Below are 21,830 nucleotides of genomic sequence, written 5' to 3'. Positions count from 1 at the left end.
CTCAGGGGTTAAAGCACTTGACTTCTAATCTGCAGGTTCTGGGTTAGAATGCCACCATGATTTTCGCTTTACATGTATATTATCACTCCTAACTTAGGGCTCCGAGCCCTTCGGTGGGGACGTATAGTGAGATGATGATAATATTTTGTATGTAATGTTAGGAAGAAAATCCGACACCATGTCTTTGTATTGGCGAAACACTGACCTTATTAAAATATCAACGCTTATATCCTTTTACTAATCAATCTGACACTTGACTTGTAACGAAAGCGCGTCATTCCGCTCTAAATGATTCTAACTAAAAATGTCTAAAAGTGTCATAAAAACACATTAACTAACAATAAAAACTAAATTGTCAAAAAGTAAAGCAATTTCTTGGCACAGCTAAGTTAAATTAAAATGAGAGAGAACTTTCTTAACCGTAAATAAACATTATGGTTCTCAGGCGTTGAGTCACACAAATCATTTCTCGGAGTCATTCTATGTTAATTTAAAATCAACAAAAAGATGGTGTGAAATTTATTATAACTCTAAACGACACAAGTGTGTTCATGGCCTTATTTCAAAGAATGAACTTATGAATAATAGGATTATGGTACAAGACTTACTACGAAGGTTTCTTAGGAGAGTGATTCAAATTTTTCGCTGTATCATGAAAAGTCGAGCTCTAAGATTGTGCGCAAACTTCTTTATGACTAATCCCAAATAAATTGCTCTTGAAATATAAAGTGGAAAGTGAAAAGACACAAAAATTTTTTTTATAACAAAATTTTGTGTATTATTTGCGGCCATTTCTATTGTTAAAACAAAATTAACAACTAAATAAAACTGGTTGAAAGAAACAAAAAAAAATACATAAAAAAAATCAAAATATCTTTCACATTTATTTCCTATGCTTTATATCTTATTTACCCAATTCGTATCTATTATGATTAATTGTGGCAGTAATAATAGTAAAGTAAAAGTCCTTCAAATATGTTTTTAGATCTATTGAATATGTAACTTTAATAAGACAAAGTATTATTTTCTTTGATTACATCCAACTGATCAATTACAACCACAAACTTGTTTCCCGTAATTGAAGATATCACGTGTAATCATCATAAGCCAGCGGTTTATAAAATCACTAGCTGTCGCCCGCGACTCCGTTCTCGCGGAATTAAAAATAGATGTTGGTCGATTCTCAGACCTACTCAATATGCTCACAAAATTTCATGAGAATCGGTCTAGCCGTTTCGGAGGAGTATGAGAACGAAAATTGTGACACAAGAATTTAAACATAAGATAATCTAAAGAAAATAAAAAATATTATAAATGCGAATGTTTGGATGGATAGATAGATAGATGTTTGGATAGGTATCTCCAGACCGCCCAACGGATCTAGATGAAATTGGACAAATTCCGCACAGACGAAGTCGCGTTACAAAATATACCTTCTCATAATAAGGACCGAAAATATTATAAGATACATTTATTATGCTATTCTAGTTTCACACGAAGGTAAAATAATGTTACAGAGTAATAAAGAGTGCAGTAATTTTAAATGTGCGTTCAAACAACAGCCGTACACTGTCTGCTGCTCTGCGTCACTGTTCTGTACCTGATGTATTCCTAGTAAAAAGAACCCTATCATAAAAAAGTTTCGTTCCCAAAGCGACGTGTCGTGCTCGAATGAATTACAAAGATGTCGTCTATATAATTATCAAAGCCACAATTATTGACATCCGCTATCCAACACAATGTTCAGAAACTACTTAATAAGTTATTTTGATGGAGTAAATTATACCATTGTAAAAACAAGTTTTTTTTTTATATTAAATGATGATGACATACTTTCTTAACAAGGACGCAGAAACATTTTAATATTTAAGAAAATATTGAATTACAGAAGTAATCGTCGTAAGGCAATTAAAAAACAACACAAACTATAAAATTAACATGAAAAGATATTTATTATATCAAACATGGCCTAATCACTGTTAACTTAGGTTAGACTCCGAGCCCCTTGGTGGACGTATGATGATGAGCTGATAATGTTGACTATATTATTACTACAGCACAACAAGATTTAAGCCTAAAATAAATTGGATGATTTTTACATTGTCACAAATAATATTAAAAATATAGAATATAATCCTTAAGCGTTCAAACACGTGTACTTAGACACGTAATTCCGTGTATCCCAAGAACAAATACAGTGCAAGATAAAAAATCAATTGATGTCTACAAAAAAAAGGATCAGGTAATAAAAGTTTGTACCTTTTTTACGTGAGTGCTTTTAAGTTAGTGGGCGCAGGTATCTTTCAGCCCCCTCGACAAATGTCGACCATTTCTTAGTCGAAAACAACCCTTGGCGTAAGCATGATATTTACTAAACGTAAGTTTCCACTGCCGAGACACCTGTACCAAAATATATTATTCTGTTTTTTTTTTCAAAAATGTGAGGAATGGAAATATTTTTGTACACGTGTTTCGGATTTAAGCCCCCACGGAAATAATAATAAATAAAGGTCCCAATAAAATAATAATATTGTTTATTGCAGGTCTTCGTCACAATTTTATTTTATTTTTATTCATTCAAAACAGGAATTTCAATTTATTTATAAAGTCTATCACTGTATAGTAATATTTTAGAACAATAATTAATATAGCTTGTTACTCAGAGACTATGTCGATTGCCAATTGCAAAAGAAATCTGAAATTGGTCCAGCACTTTTTGAGCTTACTCATTCCTACCAATTACAAATCTTTTCTTTTTATAATTGTATCGTGAATAACTTAATTTAGTCTCATGAACCTCCCCAAGACTGCACTCAGACGTACAATAGACAAACCAGAGAGGAATAAAAAAGAAAAATATTGCGTTATATTTCGATAAACATTAAGATAGTTTATATTTTAATTTATCTTTTCAATGTAAGTCTGAAATAGAACGTGTCCCTTCACTCCCACTCACTTTTACCACATAGTCTTGGTCCTCTTTATTCAACCTTTCAACTTGTCCGATATATTCTAAATTTTTTATTAAATCTACAAGAAAAACATGCGTGGACTTGTAAATTGATGGATCACATACTCTATGCAAATAATCTACAAAATAAAACCTTTGCTTTTAAGAAGAAGAAGATAGAAAGTCTTTTTTCTATGCCTTATTCGTTCTTGTATTATTTATTTTGTATCGCGTATAATACCGTTGAGCCTTAGAGTCATAAAACAGATGTTCCATTGCTCCGAAGGTTTTGGAATACAAACAACAAACGTTTACAGAAAGCATTAACTTCAAGATAGATTAACTGGCAAAGTGTTACGTGCCGTTTGCAAAGTGAAGGAGAATCGTGACAATACAATGCGTGTGTATGCGGTTAGCACGGCTAATGTATGTTACTAAGGCTTCCCGCCTTTACGCCAATAATGGCGGGAAGTCGGCCATTCGATATATTTCGATCACGTGACTCAGAAAGAAATGAAACGAAGTTGCGAAAGCCGGAATAATTGGAATTGATTGGTATCGACTTCTAAGAAAGAGAAGTCTGTTTTGAACTCTACTTTTTTATGATTCGTTTACAAATAAAATAAAAAGCACAGTAGCGACAGGAATGACAATTAGGTGCTTGGGTAAAGAAAATAATTTTTGAAAACTTCAAGAATGACCTAACAACGATGCCTTAAAAATCCAAACACGTTATTTGCCTTATTGTGATGAGAATGCGAACAAGATATTGTAGCTCCCTTTGTGAAAAACTAATTTCTATCTGTTCGGAAATTTCAGTACTTAGTACAAACAAAAGGACCATTTATATTACTAAAAAAAGATTAAGATTAGTGTTAGTGTAAAATTAAGTGAACATTCAACAAGAAGCTTGCGACTAGTTATGTAAGTCAGAGTTGTGGGTAGGTTATAAAATGTTTCACATTAAGTAGTCCTTCGAACTTGTTAAGATTCCTCGAAACTTTCGCAAGAGGCCCTTAATAGAATTTCTCTCCATACTCGTAGTGGTAAGTTGGATACTTAGCGATAGGTCTCCAAAAACAATTTCGGGTTGATTTATGATTGAACAGCGCACTAAAATGGTTTAAATTACTACCGAGACTCGTAAAGGTCAAGATAGTAATTAAATTTCAACTAGACATTTAAAATGCGACAGATCGTTGAACTTATAACTTGAAATTTATGTTATGTAAGAAAACATGGACTATTTTGTCGAACCAGACGGAATTAAGTTGTCTATTTATAAATATGAAAGAAACATATTTATAAATAGACAACTTAATTCCGTCTGGGCAAAGTATTTCAAAGTACTAATATCAAAGAACGTATTCAATGTTTTCCAGAAAATGAGTGTTTGAGCTATGTCATACATAAAGCAAAGAATTTAACACGACTTATCAACACTAGAGATAGTGGCATAAAATTATCGAGTCAGTCGATGCGAGGTAAACGGCACTCCCTAGCATCGATTCACGATAACAGTATCAATAAGAATTACTAACCAGTTCAACCATGATAAGAGTATTCATATAAATTCATAGAATCATATTTTGAACATGTTTGGTAAAGTGTTAATTCTAAATGGAAATTACTTTTAGAATCACCACAACATTTTACACCTAAAGAAATTTTAAAAAATTCACTTCCTACAAAATTATTGACCTGCAAAAGAAATAAAAAAAATATTTTTATGAAATACGATTGGAAAAAATAACATCCCAGCAAATTATTATTTGATATATCACACGTATGACTCTTAGAATCATTTGTTGTTTACCAAAGAAACTATTCAATATACACTAAGCTACCTTTGTGACCACCGTCCTAATTGTGGCACCCATAGTCGTTAATATTTCTCCCTTAGCATAGATGTAGTGGATTTTTTAATGTTTCTGCTTCAAAAGTTAACTGTGGCAGTTATCGTTTTTGATTTTTTGCAGCAACAGTTTTTTAATATCGACACTGTCAAATACAAAACTAACGCGACGGGGCGCCACTCTGAAATATGAACCCCACTCGAGATACTATAATGTAGACTGAAGTACTCGAAATCTGCTTCGAAGGACCATGCGACGGATCCGCAAAAACTTTGAAGGCTACAAGGAAGTATATTAGCTCCATATTTGTCGTCAAACTTTGATCAATAAGATTTGCAATTTAACTTTATCAAATGCTTTTTTATTTAAGAGTCGAATCAAAACAAATTAAGTTATCAGTTTTCACACAAATTCACCTTACGAATATATAATTTACTTTGATCTAAATTAAAATATTCATTCTCCTATATCCTATTTGGTTGGTTTAAAAACTCTACCACGTTCAAATAACATTAAACGAACCAAAGCCAGATAGCAAAATGTTAAAGTTACTTTAAAATTTTTCGAAAGAATTGGATTTGAATTCAACGTTGTCGTCCGCCATTATATAAAAAGCTAGTTAAATTCAAAACTTTTTACAGAGTACATTTAAGACTCTCAGACAATGAATTCTCATAAGATGGGTTTTAGAAAGATCTTTTAAGGCTTTACACAGAACGCATTTCAAATTAAATGCTTTTAAAGTGTTAAATAAATAAAACTGTTTTAATGAAACCTTTCTTACCGGTACGTTATATTAGCTCCACTGGATTATAAATATTGACTAATACTTTTGGATTTAAAAAAAAACGCAACAAAAAATCCGCGCTATAAGTACTATATGCTCCCACGAAGAGTCGATTTACTACGTTTTTACTAATAAACGAACTATTGGTATGACAGAAAAGAAATCAGACGTATAATATAATCTTAGCCATTCGGACGAAGCTGAGTTCGCTTGCATCAAGTAAGAACAAACGCGAGGACACAAAGGACCATTTTCAATTACAAACTATAACAATATGCAACTCAGTGGACTTCGTCGAACACCCAAGAGAGACAAGACCCCATGATAATTTCACACGAGGGCAGAATAGGGAGGCAGAGTAGTTAATGCAGAGAGAACAGTTCTCGTTTGACAGCAAGTTTGTATCCAAACCAATAGTTGTACTACACTGTGTACTATTCTGTCTCATTGGCTTCGTGTGAACCTAGTATAAGTGAGACAAGGCCCTATGCAAATTTAAGTGCCTCCGGCTGCTATTTACTCTGCAGTTACCATTCACCAGCAATACCTTTATTTGCTGCGCTGAGTCAGAAACCAATATGCATATTCCCAATAGATTGCTAGCTGTGAACAAAATTATCATATTTATAAAATTGGCAACGTTGTAAAAGTAAACTTGCTAACAAGACTATACTATAGTCAATTTATAGTAATACGTGCATTGTATGATGAATAAATTAAAAATAAATATCACGAGCAATTATCTGAATGGTATGGATCCATCATTCATGTCTTATAATTTGTGTTATTAGTTTACAGTTATAATTGCAACAAAACATTGTTAAAATAATTTTACACGAACTTTATCGAACTTACCAGTGTAGCGATAAAAATATTTTAATTGGGATGTTTATATTCTGTAAGAAAAAACGGTCTATCAATAACATACAACCCAATCACTGAACAAATTGCATCTGGTACAAATAACGCAATTTCCAGAATAACCTGAATACATTTAAATCCAACGCAAACCGGTACATAACAATATTTCGCTCATAAACAGGGTTGTCAAAAACATACAAATTCTAACTCAGCGGGACACCTCTCGCAACTGGGAGTCAACTGACAGCCCTAAGCAATGAGGGTATGTCTACTTTTATACGTCGTGCGTCCAAAACACATGTCTGCCACGCGTATAAACGCGTGTCAAAAAAAATTGTAAAGTAAACCATACGCGTTAACGTTATGTTTTCTTAATTGAGAGGATAATAACGCGTAACGGAAACAAATAAAACAGATGACTAATGTGACATGTAACAGTGATGCTTGTTTTATGTTGATATCGAAAAAACTACCTTAATGCGAATAAGAATTAGGTATATATTTATTTGATGATAAACTATAAGTGGAATTGTTTTTGTTATCTGTCAAGTAAAACAAACCGCAAACGACTACACTTATAAACAACAGCTTGATCTTACGGCCAGTTGAAGATATTTTTAAAGAAGAGAAGTAAAAGGAGGTTGTTTAATCGGCTTATCATAACTTACGTAATCATTATATTGGGCACTACAAGAAAGCATTAAAATAACTTGATTGTATGTATAAATTTTACCAGAAATTAAAATGCGTTTTGCACGTATCGGTACTTACTAACAATCTAAAGTCATAATCACGTTAGCATGTATAGTCTGGACATAGGCTTTTACTCTTTCACACCATTCCCTTGGGTCCCGTTCCGCTCCGCACCCGCACTACTCTAAACTATCAAGTTTTATAACTAGTCAAAAACATATCTTCCTTCCTGACAAATATAATCAACTTAATGAAAATATAAGTATTATTCGTATTTATAAAAAGATAACACAAATGTTAGCATGTTAGAGATTAGTTTTATCACGACTGCAGACATCAGCGCAAAGTTGGAGACAGCTTGTTTCAACTTCTTAATGTTATGGATTACATTTTCACGCCGCATTCATTTCTGTTGCATAACTACGTTAGTTTTAAAAGTAAAGCGAATACCGCGACTGTATATCATTTTGAAATATTATCTTCAAATATGCATTAAAGTATAACTTTTTTACACTATAATATATATCTGGGCTAGTAAGATAATGATTAAGTTGTAACACCCCTTTTACTTTCACTTACACTAAGGTAGCCGCTAATTGTAATTTAGTATGAGAAATCTTAATTAATAACTGTTTGGCCATTACTTTGAGTTCGGACGTAAAATATAATATATACATGATGAAAATTCACCGATGGTTTCCGAGACCTAAATTTCCGTTTAAAAGATATAATCTCTTTATTGTAAAAAATAAAGAGAAGGATGACGATATGTTTTACAGAGATACAGAGAGAGAGAGAGAGAGAGTGGGGTCTCAGAAACCAACGGTAAGCGTGATAAATTATAAGATACTTTTCTGGTTACATTAATAATTTTAATTATAATTTGTAATAGTGATGATTTATGCCGAGGCCGCAAATAGTGGAGACTCTTCTGTTAAGAAACTCTTTGAAGTTATTCAGTGCAAAGTGTACTTCGCTTCCAGCCACCCGGTAAAACTGTGGATACTTCTTAAACCTTAATGTAAACTTTGAAAGATTAATTAAACTTGAAATTAATGGCAATAACACCGTTATGCTGTTTTGCCTCGAAAAAAATTTATGTTAATATGTTTAAAGAAAATGTCGTTTCTTTTTGGTCAAACATCATGTTTAGATCGATATAGAACTAAAAACTAAATAACGTAAGACAATTCTATTCAGTAATTTCAATTTCTGTCAGGCTTATGCCTAGTTATCAATTACGTCTTTTAGAATGTTACTAAAGTACTAAAAAAACTATTCTATTACTTTATGACCCTAGTCAGTAAAAACTTTTGAAAGATGTTTTATATTATTAAATTAAATAAACAAAAAGTACTTGCTTATTCCTTTGAACTTTTCATGTAATATGATTACAAAAAACTTTGTAACTACAATTTGTTGGCATCAGACCCTCGGGTAAAACGAAAGGGACTGACCTTAATAGTACATTACGCTGCCAATATCTAATATAACTAGGTGTCTTACCTTTATATAGAGAGTTGTATATATGTATGATTAATATAACTATCAAGTGAACATCCCAAAAAAAAACAAAGCCGGTGTTTTTAATTTTTTTTTTCTCCGAAACTAATTCCTCGTGATCGATTAGAATCTTATGTAACGATAACAAACAATACTTAAATTGTTTCTAAATAAGATTTTAACCTGAAACAAGAAAAATTTAATTGATTAGTATTACATAAACAATATAACACATTTTTCTTAATAATGTATTTGTTTCAAATACAAAAATACGTGGCCAAAGCACCACTTAGATAAGTTAGTTTTCTACAAGATATAGTTATAATCTGGTAAAGTCATTGTATAAGCAGCATAATAATATATCTCGTACGTCATAAATTGTAACATGTATAAATATATCATAGCTCCTTTACAGAGATAATATCGATAAAAACAAAAAAGAAAGATAAAAAGGAATAACACCATCTAGCAATTGTAGCAATTTATAAATAAAAAACACAGGCGTCGAGTCATGAAATAATATTTTATAACAATTGTGCCTAAAATTCACACGCCTTGCAATGTTGTCAGTTTTCAAAACTTACTCCTAGTCTCCGACCAGCTGTGGGCAGCGAGATGCGGATAAATTTAGCGCCGGACCTTTCGAGTTTAACCAAGTTGATCTTTACTTTCCGCGTAAGGGACACGAATGGTACCAAAGCAAGACCACAAATAAAAACTTTATAAAACTTCTTAAAAGCAGCAAAATTTCTTTCTTGCAGTCGCTGACTTGGCACCGAAAGTCGGACGAGAAGAAGCAAAGTATTTTATATCAATTTGCGCATTCGTGCAATGTATATTTAAGTAGATCCATTTCCGAGCCGGTCTTAGCTTTTTAATGATGCCATTTATGGGAAATGAGCCGAAATCCCGTATAAAGGAGAAGGAACGAAGAATTTACGGTGATAGAGCCGTTCGTGAGCTGAATTAAATACATTGCAAGTCTAACAATTTCGATACTGGCCACTTTACATCTCAATCTTCGTTAAAAGTAAAATTTAATACAAACTAAATATACTCTTAATATTTCTGGTGTCTAAATTAATCAAGATTTCATGCAAAGTACGCTCGGAGAATTTTTATAAATTCAAATCAGTCTACGTCTTGTAAAGATGGAATATATCTTGCATGTATTTGCATTACAATATGGAAATTAAAGAAAATTTGAATTATGTATAAACATACGAGTACATGTGATCGCATTAAAAATAAACATACTAATAAAATGTACTATTTTTTAGAAATCTACTAATCTACTAATACTAATCTTGAGCGTCGGTAATAAATCAAACCGTGAGTTCCCACTGCCGCAACACATGAAGAAAAACATATTTCTATCTCTTTTTTTTCAAAGGGATTAAAAGAGATAACATTATTCTTTCGTACAGTTGTGGAAAAAGAAAAGGTCGATAAACACTGCTACTTACTCAACATAATTGTCTTGTCACACATTAACATTTTCAGTAATTAAAAAGATTAACATCAAAATATGCGGTGTTGATCGTATTGAAAGCAATCCTCTTGTGCTAACGACTCGTCATGGGCTCTCGCGCTATGCGACACTCGTAGCGAGGGCACTCAATCTGTGCGATGAATGAACACAAGAGCCATTCCGATGTAATACCGCCGTGTTGATGTTACAATTAAATCTTTACACTTTCTCGATTGCACTACAAATTTACCTATTTTATTTTTTTGAAGGCAAAGATTTATAACTTATAGATCCGAAGATAATACGAAGCTCAAAAGAGAGGAAAAAATGTCCTCCGGAATATATTTGTTAGGATATTTTTACCTCAGTTTTGTCATTTACAATACAAAATGACAATTCCATATCGACTCTAGATTAAAGGTTATTAGTCTATTGGTGAAATTCTCAACAACAAAATGAGGTACCTGATCGCTTTTACTACTGTGAGCTAGTATGTCGCATTACGGAGAAAATTATACAAAGCAGTACATGAAAATCTTTTTTATATATTTGTAGAATATGTATAAGTCTGGCTGTGTGCCGATAAAAAATGAATTTTCGGTCACCAAACTTATATAATTAACTTATATTACATATAATAAGAACTTTTTTATCTTCCCGGAAACAACATTTTATAAATTAACAAACTCATTAAAGCGTAACGAATTTTTCTCTGAAACACTAAAAGAAAACAGGCTGTAAATCAAACATAGCAATACTTAATAATCGATAGCAATTTGTTCTGATTCGGATAGGTTTTATTACACTGGTCCCTTGTAAGAGGAAAACGCCATCGGAAATCATTTGAGCCTCGGAACGTGTCTCTTGGTCGGTATAACTTTTTCTGTATTTTCTAACATAGAACCGCTTTTTTAAGTATCCCGTGGAGAAATTGCAGCTGTATATTTAACATACATTAAAATAAAAGCTTTGAAATTTTACTTTCACAGCTATCGCTAGCTTTTATGTTGAATGACTTAAGAATAAGTTTAAAATAAACGATACGGTGGGTAAATGTAAATTTCATGTTTAAAAGTTAAATACATTTGAAACATGCATGTGTTTTACGTAATATTTAACTCTTGATTAATTTAAAAATAAATATTGATTAAAAGCTATCTGAACTACAACGATATCAAATTAATTATATGTTAATTTTCTGTTGATTTTATCATCTTCTAATGCCTCTCCATTAGTGAAGGTTGGCTGTAAGCTAAGCGAACACTTTCCTACCCTGTGCCAAGTGAAAAAGTCAAAAGTCTCAGTTACCGTGACTTTCTGAGACAAAAAACCCCTATTAAAACATATTACTGTTATCTCTGTTTTTATCTTAAGTACGGGATGAAGATATGTTTTGTACAGAGATTTTCAGAAACCAACGGTATCTTGTTTACTATAATCGATGTAACTAAGCCAATTCTCTATTTACGAACAATGAGACTAGGAGTACAATAATTCATAGGATGTATAGATATATATTTAACCATTACATTGATTTGATACATTTCAACACAGTGGCATTCGTAAAGCTCTATCAGTATTAACACTGTAGTAATTATTAATTACGCAAAGTACATTTCTGTGTTTAGGATTAACCCATATAACAATTATAGAGCGATTGACTGACAAACAAAGCCAATCTCACAGTATAATATTGATTGAATCGGTGAACGCTACGTATCAGGACTGAGAGCTAAACGTATTTCTTCATTAAATGAGCAAAATGGCAGCGTATAAGTGAATCTATGTCGCGTAGTTTTAACTGGATACGTCTGGATTTTAGAAACAAATTAAAAACAAGTCAATTTAAGATTCTTCTTTTGTTTCTTGTGACAACAGAAATGTATTCCTATCTTGTTAAAATTAAAATTCGAAACTAATAAAGACATATACAGAGATAACATAGAAGCCAGCAAATACGGTGATTTAAGTTATATCAAAATTTGGTCATAATTTTAAGATAACATGAAGGTAATTTACGTACGATTAAGTAGATTTCTGAGGCCCAAGACCTAATTTTATATTAATCAACGTATCACTAAAAGCAATCTCGAGTCTTTTTTGAACAGCCGCATCGCTTTGTGGGAAACGGTGCCCTAGGGTACCATAGGTACGATTCGTTTAATGGGAATCTATTGTGCTACCCGCGTCGCTTAATTACAAATGTTAAATGCAGACGGAAGTAAAGAGGATATTTCCTGAAGCCATTATTACACCTGTTTTAATTATGACGATGGAGTTTTATTAAATCAAACGGTAAATACATTACGCTACATATAAAGCAATTAATTTGAAACATTTATTGCGGTAATTTGACACACGATTGGTTAGCTCTCGTCCTTTCATTTCGCTCTTTTGGGTTGAATCGTATGAAATGTTATTTGAATTTATATAATGATTTGTCATATACATGAATATTTATGCATTTCTCTGTATAATTAAAAAATGATAGTTTGAAGCAAATATATAAGTGAATTTTGTAAATTCTTTGAGAAATAAAGATCTTAAACCACATTATCTTAGTTATCTTTGTATTTATGTTAATTTTTGGGAATTATAATTTCAGCCTCTAACAGAAATTAAATCATTTTCATGATCTTACATTTTTATAAAAACAAATGCAAAAAACATATTTACATAATAACTAACGAAAGCCAACTTGTTCATAGCAATTCGTAGAGTTAGCAAAACAACAACAAAATAAGCAATCCAAACGAACGGCAAACAATTTATCTGCGAGCTATTCTTTCCTAACTCCTATCAGATGTTACGTAAGCCTGTGAATCAGTCTTGGCAGAGATTCTGTCAGTTCAACACTAGGCTAGGTTTATTACTCTCATTGCACCCCCGGGTCTCGTACCAATGAAACTCTAATACGGATCTATTGTGCCGTTCCGACAACTTAATTACGTTCCTCTGAAATCGAGAAGTTCACCAGTACATTTATTTCAGATTAGTAATGATGGATATAGAAATCGCGCGCAAATAGACGTTAGATAAATATTTTTTTCTTGAAAAACCTATCTTTTATTAAACTCAATGAAAAGGTCAAAACAGTGCTTTCTTTAGTAAAAAGAATTAGAATGTAAATAGAATTCTTAAATAATTCTATCAGAGTATTATGACATCACAACGTAGAGATGAATAGTCCGAATCTCGGGTACATTCCAAGTGTTACAACACGTGTACAATAACTTTTAATTGCATAAATAACACGTAGGACTAAAGGCATCTTTTTTTTGGTCCTAGCCAACTTGAAATTACGCTGATAGATGGATCAAATTATTAGACATCGATTAGATAATACGTTCGAGGATACTATCCAAAAATAATTCTCTTAAAGGTCCTTAATAAATAAGTAATTTCGAAATTAGGTAAAGATAAAAACATTACACACTGTAATTTCACATTGACATTATTCGATACTGAAAATCAAGTACAATCGTAGTTGAAGAAATCCTATTCCGAGAAAAAGCAATTTACTATTATATGTAATCGGATGTTGAAATCACCTCACTGGTAACGACTGTTCCTCCCGGCTTCTAACGATTTCAAAGCAGAAAAATGTCTCAGGGAAACGTCAAGATATAATTTAACGCCACTTTTATATCTCCTTTATTCGTTACAACACTATCGAATTATCGTAATCGGACTTTATTCGAGACGAGATACTATCGAACAAATGCAAATCGAATAAAATTTGCGGTCATCCGATGTCAATGGATAATTGGCGGTGAACTGCGATAATGTCTGCTAAAATTATAACACAAAAATGCGGTTATTTGGTTAATGATGTTTGTAACATTATTGTTAAACTGTTTGTAAGCACTAACGTATGGATTTATTTTATCTGTTGGTCAAAGATTAACCTAAAAGTCGCGAAGATACGAAATATTTTAATTATTATATAATATAATATAATACTATAGTTAATTTTAAAAATGACTGACTGTACTACTTGATACTTTGAAAAGTCAAACCATAAACGTAGGTTACAATTTTCCTAATATTTTAAATGCTTTAGATGGATGGTTGGATGGATTTCATTTAGAAAGTATGTCCGGCACGGTACAACGGATCTTGATGAGATTTGGAACAGATGTAAAACATAGTCTGGAAGTACACATAGGGTAATAAATTAAGTTTTATTTATATTCCAACGCTAGTATAAACATAATATATACCTATCTCCGGTAACACTTCCTGCTTATTAAATGACTAGTAATCATGTATACGTCCATACATTTCAAGAGATCAGTATTGTGCATTAAGTCTAATAAATCAAAATCTACAAATGTGTAAAGCTGAAAATAGTTGTCAGTGGTATTAACGTTACAGTTGTCTTGTATAGAACAACACAAGATTTCCATTAGACGCTTTCTCCAGTTGACAGCCGCCAGACGACTGATCAAATTATCAACTGTCGATGCTTCACCTTCCTTGCGCGTTAATATCTGACAAAGATAGCAAATAAAGTTTACAAAGATTTATTTATAAAGGTTAAGTAACACTAAAATATCCGTAGAGAATTCTTGCAATACAGAGAGTTGTAAAATGATTACTTTGAAATTCTCATATAATCAACAACTTATATTTAATGAATATCCATTAGAGTGAGTGGTAAATCAAACATATTGACTAGCTATTGACTTTTATTACGAAACATATAAGCTATTTGGATCTTTAGTCCATAGACATAGGGTATATTTTTGCTTGATATGGCAATGTCATTTTAGTTCACGATTAGACCCCAAATGATCATCAAAGCGTGCCAGTAATTACCGCTAAATTAAAACCCGGCGAATTCGGAATTGAATTCGAGTAGTGTTAGTTGTTAACGTGAGTGCAATCACGTAATTCTGTCGAGTTATAGTACGCGGAATAAATTCGTCCCAGTATTATCAGTATATCGATAACGGGCGAATAGAGTTTGACGTTATCGATACGCGAATTCCTTTAAAATCTAGTGATGTAACGTATGATCTTATAAATTAAAACAAAGTTCAAGTGATGTTTAAAACACATTTAAGTAGAAGGCACCTGTCTTTTATCTTAATTTAGAAGATTTTCTTTATCCAAAATCAGCTGAACACCAAAGGCGTCATCTATTAACGATATAATTCTTTAGTTATCGAATTTAAAATACAATTAGAAACAGTCTATTTATTGATTATTTATGATGTTTACGTGAATAAGAAAACATTTCGAATTTTATATATTTAGCAATAAAAATACGGGAATGATTCATAATGTTTAAAAATATCTTATATAACACATAATTTAACTTTATAGCAACACATCCACGTATGCAAAATAACTAAAGCATTCTGGCAAATGCTAAGGCAGCACTAATGCAAGCAATTTAAATGCCACCTGTCATCAAGACAATGCAACGAAGAGTACCATAACGACATTATACAAAAATGGCTCTTACAAGCATTGAAATAAATGCGAATATTCACTAAGTTATCATGCGTTTATAAAGTGAGAATAAAGGGAATTGCTAAAATCGGATTTTTGCTCTAAAACTGTTCTACTGGTTGTGTTTCTATGTATTTATCAGTTACGAAAATGTACAAAAGGCTAACAAACATGTCAAGCAACCCTACTCGACACAGTTCACCGCCGACGCGACTGTCCGATTATGCGGTGACGTCATCGCAATGGCAGCCGCATCACAGAAGCCATATTGGAGTCGGCGCACGAGCACATGACCATGAACAGAATACACTTTACATTGCCTCCTGTAATTTAGTGCGTTTTAAAACGACACAGTGTTACGCAGCATTGTCCTGCGAACAATACAAACGGGGCGGGTTACTATGAACGAGTGTGTTTTTTAATTTGTCCGTTGGTAAGGTGAGTGCAAGGAGAATAAATTAAGGCTAATGAATGACTTATTGCGTGGAGACAGGAAATTGTTATTAGACGGTCGGATTACGAGACTATCTTGTTACACGAGTGAAAAAGTGTTTTTTAATTTTGGCTCAAGCTGCTGATTCTGCAATAAAATCTACTTGTGCAAAATACTAGAGTAGCAGAAAAAGAACATAAAAAAGGTCATTGAACCAATATCACAAAGGAACGGCTGATCTATTCTCGTTACACCTTAATTTTTAATGTTCAACTTTTGGACTATTGATAAAAATCATAAATTCTGTCATTGTGTAAGTTTTCAGTAAAATTAATTCATATTTTGTCGTGATTCAAATATTGTTAGTGCATACACAACTTCCTATACAGGAGTAACAATCCTCTTAACGAAACAACTCCACAATGGCGGGCGGTAAGCGAGTCCAGGTTTATGCCTACTTATTGAAAGCTAGTGGCTGTTACTTGTACAAGATGCGAAGTTTTGCCCAGGTTTTGTTCTCAATACAGCTTAGCACTTTGAGCGGACGAAAGCCTATAAGTAGATGTTTAACTTATAACTTGAAGCAATACCGTCTTTGTGTTCACATTTTATTATGTTTTACTTGTTGAAAAATCCAGATTGTGACGATCTTTATGACGATCCATCACGATCTATAGTTTATAAATGTTAAATTGAATATTGATTTTGGTCCTTTACTTGGTACATTATGCGTAGTGATTCATATTTTGTATGACTTGGCTAGATGATTGTAGTGGCCATGGTAGGTAATGTTTATTGTGACAATAAAAAGGACAATAGCAAATGGATTGCATCACAACATTTATAGGGGTTTTGTTTTTATTACACAAATAATAAACAATTGTACAAAAGAAATGACTGAATGTCTTTTAATTATGCTAAAGCAGCGGATCCTTCAATCTATATTCAAGATTCTATAATCTTCTGAATTCAGATAGATTTTGAAATGTTTGTAAAGAAACTTCGTTATTACATCGACTTTCAAAAATACTTTAAAATACTTTTAATGCCCAAGTGAGTCTTAGAAACCCGTCAATGATAATTGCAATGAAAAACACCATTATCTTAATACTGTGCTATGATTATATCTTAACTTCTCTTTTTAATTGACACTTCAAAAACATTTAAGAAAAACCGCAAGGTAATAAAAGAAAAATAAAATAGAAATGTCTTTAACAAAACAAGGAAATGGAAACGTTAATATAAGATTATAAATATACAACGTAAATACGTCTTCATCTGTTTGTACAAATTTCCTTATTGCCCGAAGCAAGAGACAAAAACATTTTCATGTAACAAAGAATTAAATACACCGGTTTCACATTAATACTGGTTAGCAGTAATGTTATTAGGAGTTACATGAGATAAGATCATTTTGGTATCGCCTGCCCGGATAAATAAGTAGGGATAGAGAAAAATGAAAATGACAATGAGTTTTTTCTTGTATAACAAACGAATAAAACATATCTACGTCTTGTTCTTCACTTTTTTGATTTGTATAATAGTATTTGAACTGACAACTCTTAGAAAGTTTAACTGTCGTTCTCAGTGTAGTTTAACGTCACTAACCGGAGACTTAGTGTAGACTTCTCATACTAAATCTACACCTATCTTACAAATATTATAAATGCGAATGTATAGATGGATGGATGGATGTTTGTTTGAAGGTATCTCCGGAACGGCTGCATAGATCTCGCTGAAATTTGGTATGCATGTAGAACAGTCTGGCAGGACACATATGCTACTTATTAAGTTTGTGAGGATGTTTTGTAATTCCAATACCACACAGGAAGTGAACTAAGCCAAAGCACCTCGTGTGAAACAGGCATAATGTTTGAAATTGTATCTCAACGAACAAGTAAATTCCAGAGTTGGTACGTAGGCGCGACCGCCCCAAGCAAAAACGTCAACACAAAGCGTACCTTACATAAATTACGAGGAAGATATTACACAAGATTAACCTATTAATCTATTACTATATCAACATTTAATTTATGAACATAATTTATTGTTTAGGCATATAACTCAAAAATATGTTTATTAATCGTATAAAAAAATAACGAGACATTCAATAGTTTCTTGCAAGTTTTTCATGCCAGATAAACAGAAAGCACATTATCTATATTAATATTATGAAAAAAAATTTTTGTTTGCATTGAAAAGGCTACGAAACTGCTGAACCGATTTAAAGCTACACAATACCCAGGTGATAGGCTATATTTAACGTTAGATTTTTTAATTCCGCGCGGACGAAGTCGCGGACAACTGCTTGCATTAATATATCTTGTAATAAGATTGAAGAAAACGAACTTTTTTCCGACCCGAGACAAACTACTTAGGTCCTCGGTTGTACAAAACACTTTTTATTAGAATAACTTTTTGTACTTCTTTAACGGCTTTTAGGCTTTCGATATTAAAAGAAACTTACGTAATATAATAAGTTATTTTAAAGGTATTTTGACGTGACGAAGAAAACTTTGACAAATCATATTAGTGAGCCATTAAAAAAAATCATTATTAGGATGTCCCAGGTTCTTGACATACGGAACTTTTACTTTTCCAAACACTTTAGAATAAGGACGTTAGCCTACTTTTTTTAGGAACAACGTATTTAATCAAATGTTCGTCAGTCAACTGTGCATTTTTTGACAATTGTAAAATATGTGTGCTAAATAAATTGCAAAGTAAAAAGTTTTGAAATAGGGTATAATTTGTAAGAACAAAAATAGAAGATATTCCCCAGTGAGATAAGACTATCTTAATAGAGTGAACAATACAGTTGTTTTAGGCTAATTAGTATATTCTGTTCTTAATAATAATTAAGGACAGAAATGTTGAAAAATATATAAGATAAGTTCTGTAGAGTACCGTATTACAAATAAAGGTTAATTAACTACCTAGTTTTTCTATGTGTGTTCTGTTAATAGGGAGATTTTATTATAATGACTTACTCCATTGTTGAATATATGCAGAGAAAGTAAAGTATCCTTGTAAATTTATTATTTCAGACAATACTACTTCCTTTAATTTTTATGTTTATTTGTTCCGCCTGTTCAGATGTAGGGTAATGTTTTTAGCATGTACAATGTGTTTTAAATATAATTGTGCATAAATTGCCGCCATATTGTGACGTCATAGAATATTTTACGATATAGTTTTTGTTTAAATCTGTACTTTGAAGTGATTTTAACGCGAGAAGGTCATTGACCCGCAAAGTCTTATTTCAATCAATTAGAGTAGGATGATTTAAATCTTACTTATATTGTAAATGCGAATTTTTAGATGAATGGATGGATGTTTGTTATAAAGTATCTCCAAAACGGTTGTACAGGTCCAGCTGAAATTTGGCGAAGATGTAGAATTTAGTCTGAAAGAACTCATAAGCTTCTTACTTAGTTTTTTTTATTCCGCGACATCTAGTATTGAAATAAATACTTTATTACAGTATTGACGTAAAAAGTTCGTGTATATCGTGTGATTGAACCTTGTTACTCGGATATTGGTATACATTGTGGTTTAATTCGAACTAACAATGGGTACGTCGTGCGCACGGCTACCTTTCACCGAGGCAACTTCATCGCCGATCTGTTATTGTAACACAACTACAAGGGCTTGCCACCTAACCTATCATTTTGTATGCTTAACTTGTAAGAACGAACGTTTTGTTTAGGAAGTTACTATTGAAATTTATTTCAAAGAAACATGCTCTGAATTATTTATGTATTAGATTTGTATTTACTACTTCGTTGAATTAATAATCCAGTAAGTAATAAATATAATCTGTCACCCAGGGATAGGGAGGCTTCCCAATAGTGAAAGTATTTCTCAAATCGTTTCAGTTTACGGAGCCTAACAAATATTTTCTCTTTTAACATTAATACTTTTTATTATAGAGTATAGATTATTCACTTTTTGCTTAAACGTTATGCTGCATTAACATTCTTGAATTATTATTATATACGCTTAAATATATGGTACTAAAATGGACATCAATTGTACGCCTCGTAAATATTACAAAAAACTGTAAATAAGACGCATGGCATAAATTTGTTCAGCGAGAAATAAATCCATCGTTAAAAGTCGTCGCAGCATAACAAACTTTTTCAACAATATTAAACTTCAAAGCAACAAAAATAAGAAATACGAAAACTTCATAGTTATACCCAACAACACTACGAAGGGCGGTCATAACTTAAAAATTCCATGTTTTTATAAATTTTAAACTTCAAGTTTTATGTAATTATTAAAACTTTAATATATTGTTTTATATTTGAATATTCATTATATCCAATTATGATTATGGTTAAAAGAAAAATACCACGTGTATTCGAGGCGTAACAATCCAGTTAAATTAAATATGTATACATATTTTTACTTAAATAGATTGACGTCATGAGTACTGAATTGTTTTGGCTACTGAATTGCTCCGTATATTTTTTACATTATCCGTTACATTTTCTAGTTGCTGACTTATATCATATCTCAAATGTTTATTACGTTTCGTGGTATCACAAGATTGTGAAAGGTAGTCATTGACGTCTACTTGGAAGGAAACGAACACTTATCGCGGAAGAAATGTGAACATAACACAGAGACCCGGACATGTAATGGGATATCAATCTCTGTTTCATTCTTGAGAAAGTCAATAGATGTGTATTATCTTGTTTATGAATTTCTTAGAATAATGACGTCATGTTAAAAAAGTCTAAACACTTTATGGGCTATTTCGAGTAGTAAACAATAGACCGTCGAACAAACGAACAAAGAGCGAGCGACAAACATAGGGCATGGCCATGCGCGTGCACAGGTAAGAAAACTTATAGCCATCTTTACTGCCTACCTTTAGTGTATTGGGACGACGCCACCGCAAGCGAGCCGAGCAACAGCGCGGTGAGGAAGCCCCTCTCTACCCCGCGCGGCAACATTTTCTTTATCAACTTCATAGCAACTTTTAACACGTCACAAAAGTAACAACTTGTCACAAGCCTCGTGGGTGCACTCAAAAAGTTTTGGGATTACACTAAACAAGCACACTATCACAGAATTCAAACGCACATCCATTTGAAAAATGTCCGTTTATCCGATAAAGGTAACCGCTTCGCACGAGTCGTGGGACGAAGCATACAGGTAAAGTGAGTAAGCCTATTAAGTTTCGATAACTTAAAACTACTTATTTAAGGGTTTCTAAGTTAACTAAAAACTATAGACCGCATCCGTCGCGGTAGTTCTTCCTAATTTAAGGTTTGAAAACTTCACATATTTTCGTAAAATAACTTCGAAGTACGGAGTGAACAACGACGCAACGGGAGACACGACCGCCTCGCGCATCGTTCGCGGCAGACTAGCGTGAAGTGAGCGAACAATCAACAAGTTGCGATCGCGCGAGGCGAGGCGGTCCGTTGCAGGTCGAGCATGCGCCATCCGCAGCTATATTCATACTTGACTAGCGCAACAATGTGGTCTTGCTGCGATCTTACCGCGTTCCCTTTGCCCATCACGGTTGGCGAACGCGAATCTTTCAAACCTGTTTGGTTTCGCGCAAAAACGACTATATCCAGGGTGACCTGGAGTCACAACAAGTCGACACAAGTAGAACTAAAACTATGGTAAGTTTAATTGTATATGTACTTAAACCTACCTAAATTATTTTAGCATAAACTATAACTACCTACTTATTGTAAATATTGTTCCAGGTATCTATAAAATTATTTATTTATTTAGTTTTTTCGTTTTTAAGTGTTAAAGAGTAAATAACATGTTAAATATTATAGGAAATT

General features: G+C 32.6%; 1 protein-coding gene across 2 annotated transcripts in view; it reads right to left on the bottom strand.

Moving 5' to 3' along the window:
• The window catches only part of shg (DE-cadherin), a 182,476-nt gene extending 161,096 nt beyond the window's left edge, over nucleotides 1–21,380 (bottom strand). Inside the window, exon 1 of one of the 2 annotated variants that reach the window (XM_013310639.1) lies at nucleotides 20,894–21,380. In XM_013310639.1, the coding sequence (XP_013166093.1) occupies nucleotides 20,894–20,996 (103 nt within the window). In that variant the 5' untranslated portion in view covers nucleotides 20,997–21,380. The remainder of the gene's footprint in view (nucleotides 1–20,893) is intronic. The other variant, XM_013310640.1, reaches the window with a different exon arrangement.
• Between the last annotated feature and the right edge of the window lie 450 nt (nucleotides 21,381–21,830).

The sequence above is a fragment of the Papilio xuthus genome, unplaced genomic scaffold (assembly GCF_000836235.2).
Source record: "Papilio xuthus unplaced genomic scaffold, Pxut_1.1 DF827714.1, whole genome shotgun sequence".
Classification (NCBI taxonomy): domain Eukaryota; kingdom Metazoa; phylum Arthropoda; class Insecta; order Lepidoptera; family Papilionidae; genus Papilio; species Papilio xuthus.
The sequence above is the reverse complement of the archived record's forward strand: the minus strand, read 5'-3'. Positions and strand labels throughout refer to the sequence as shown.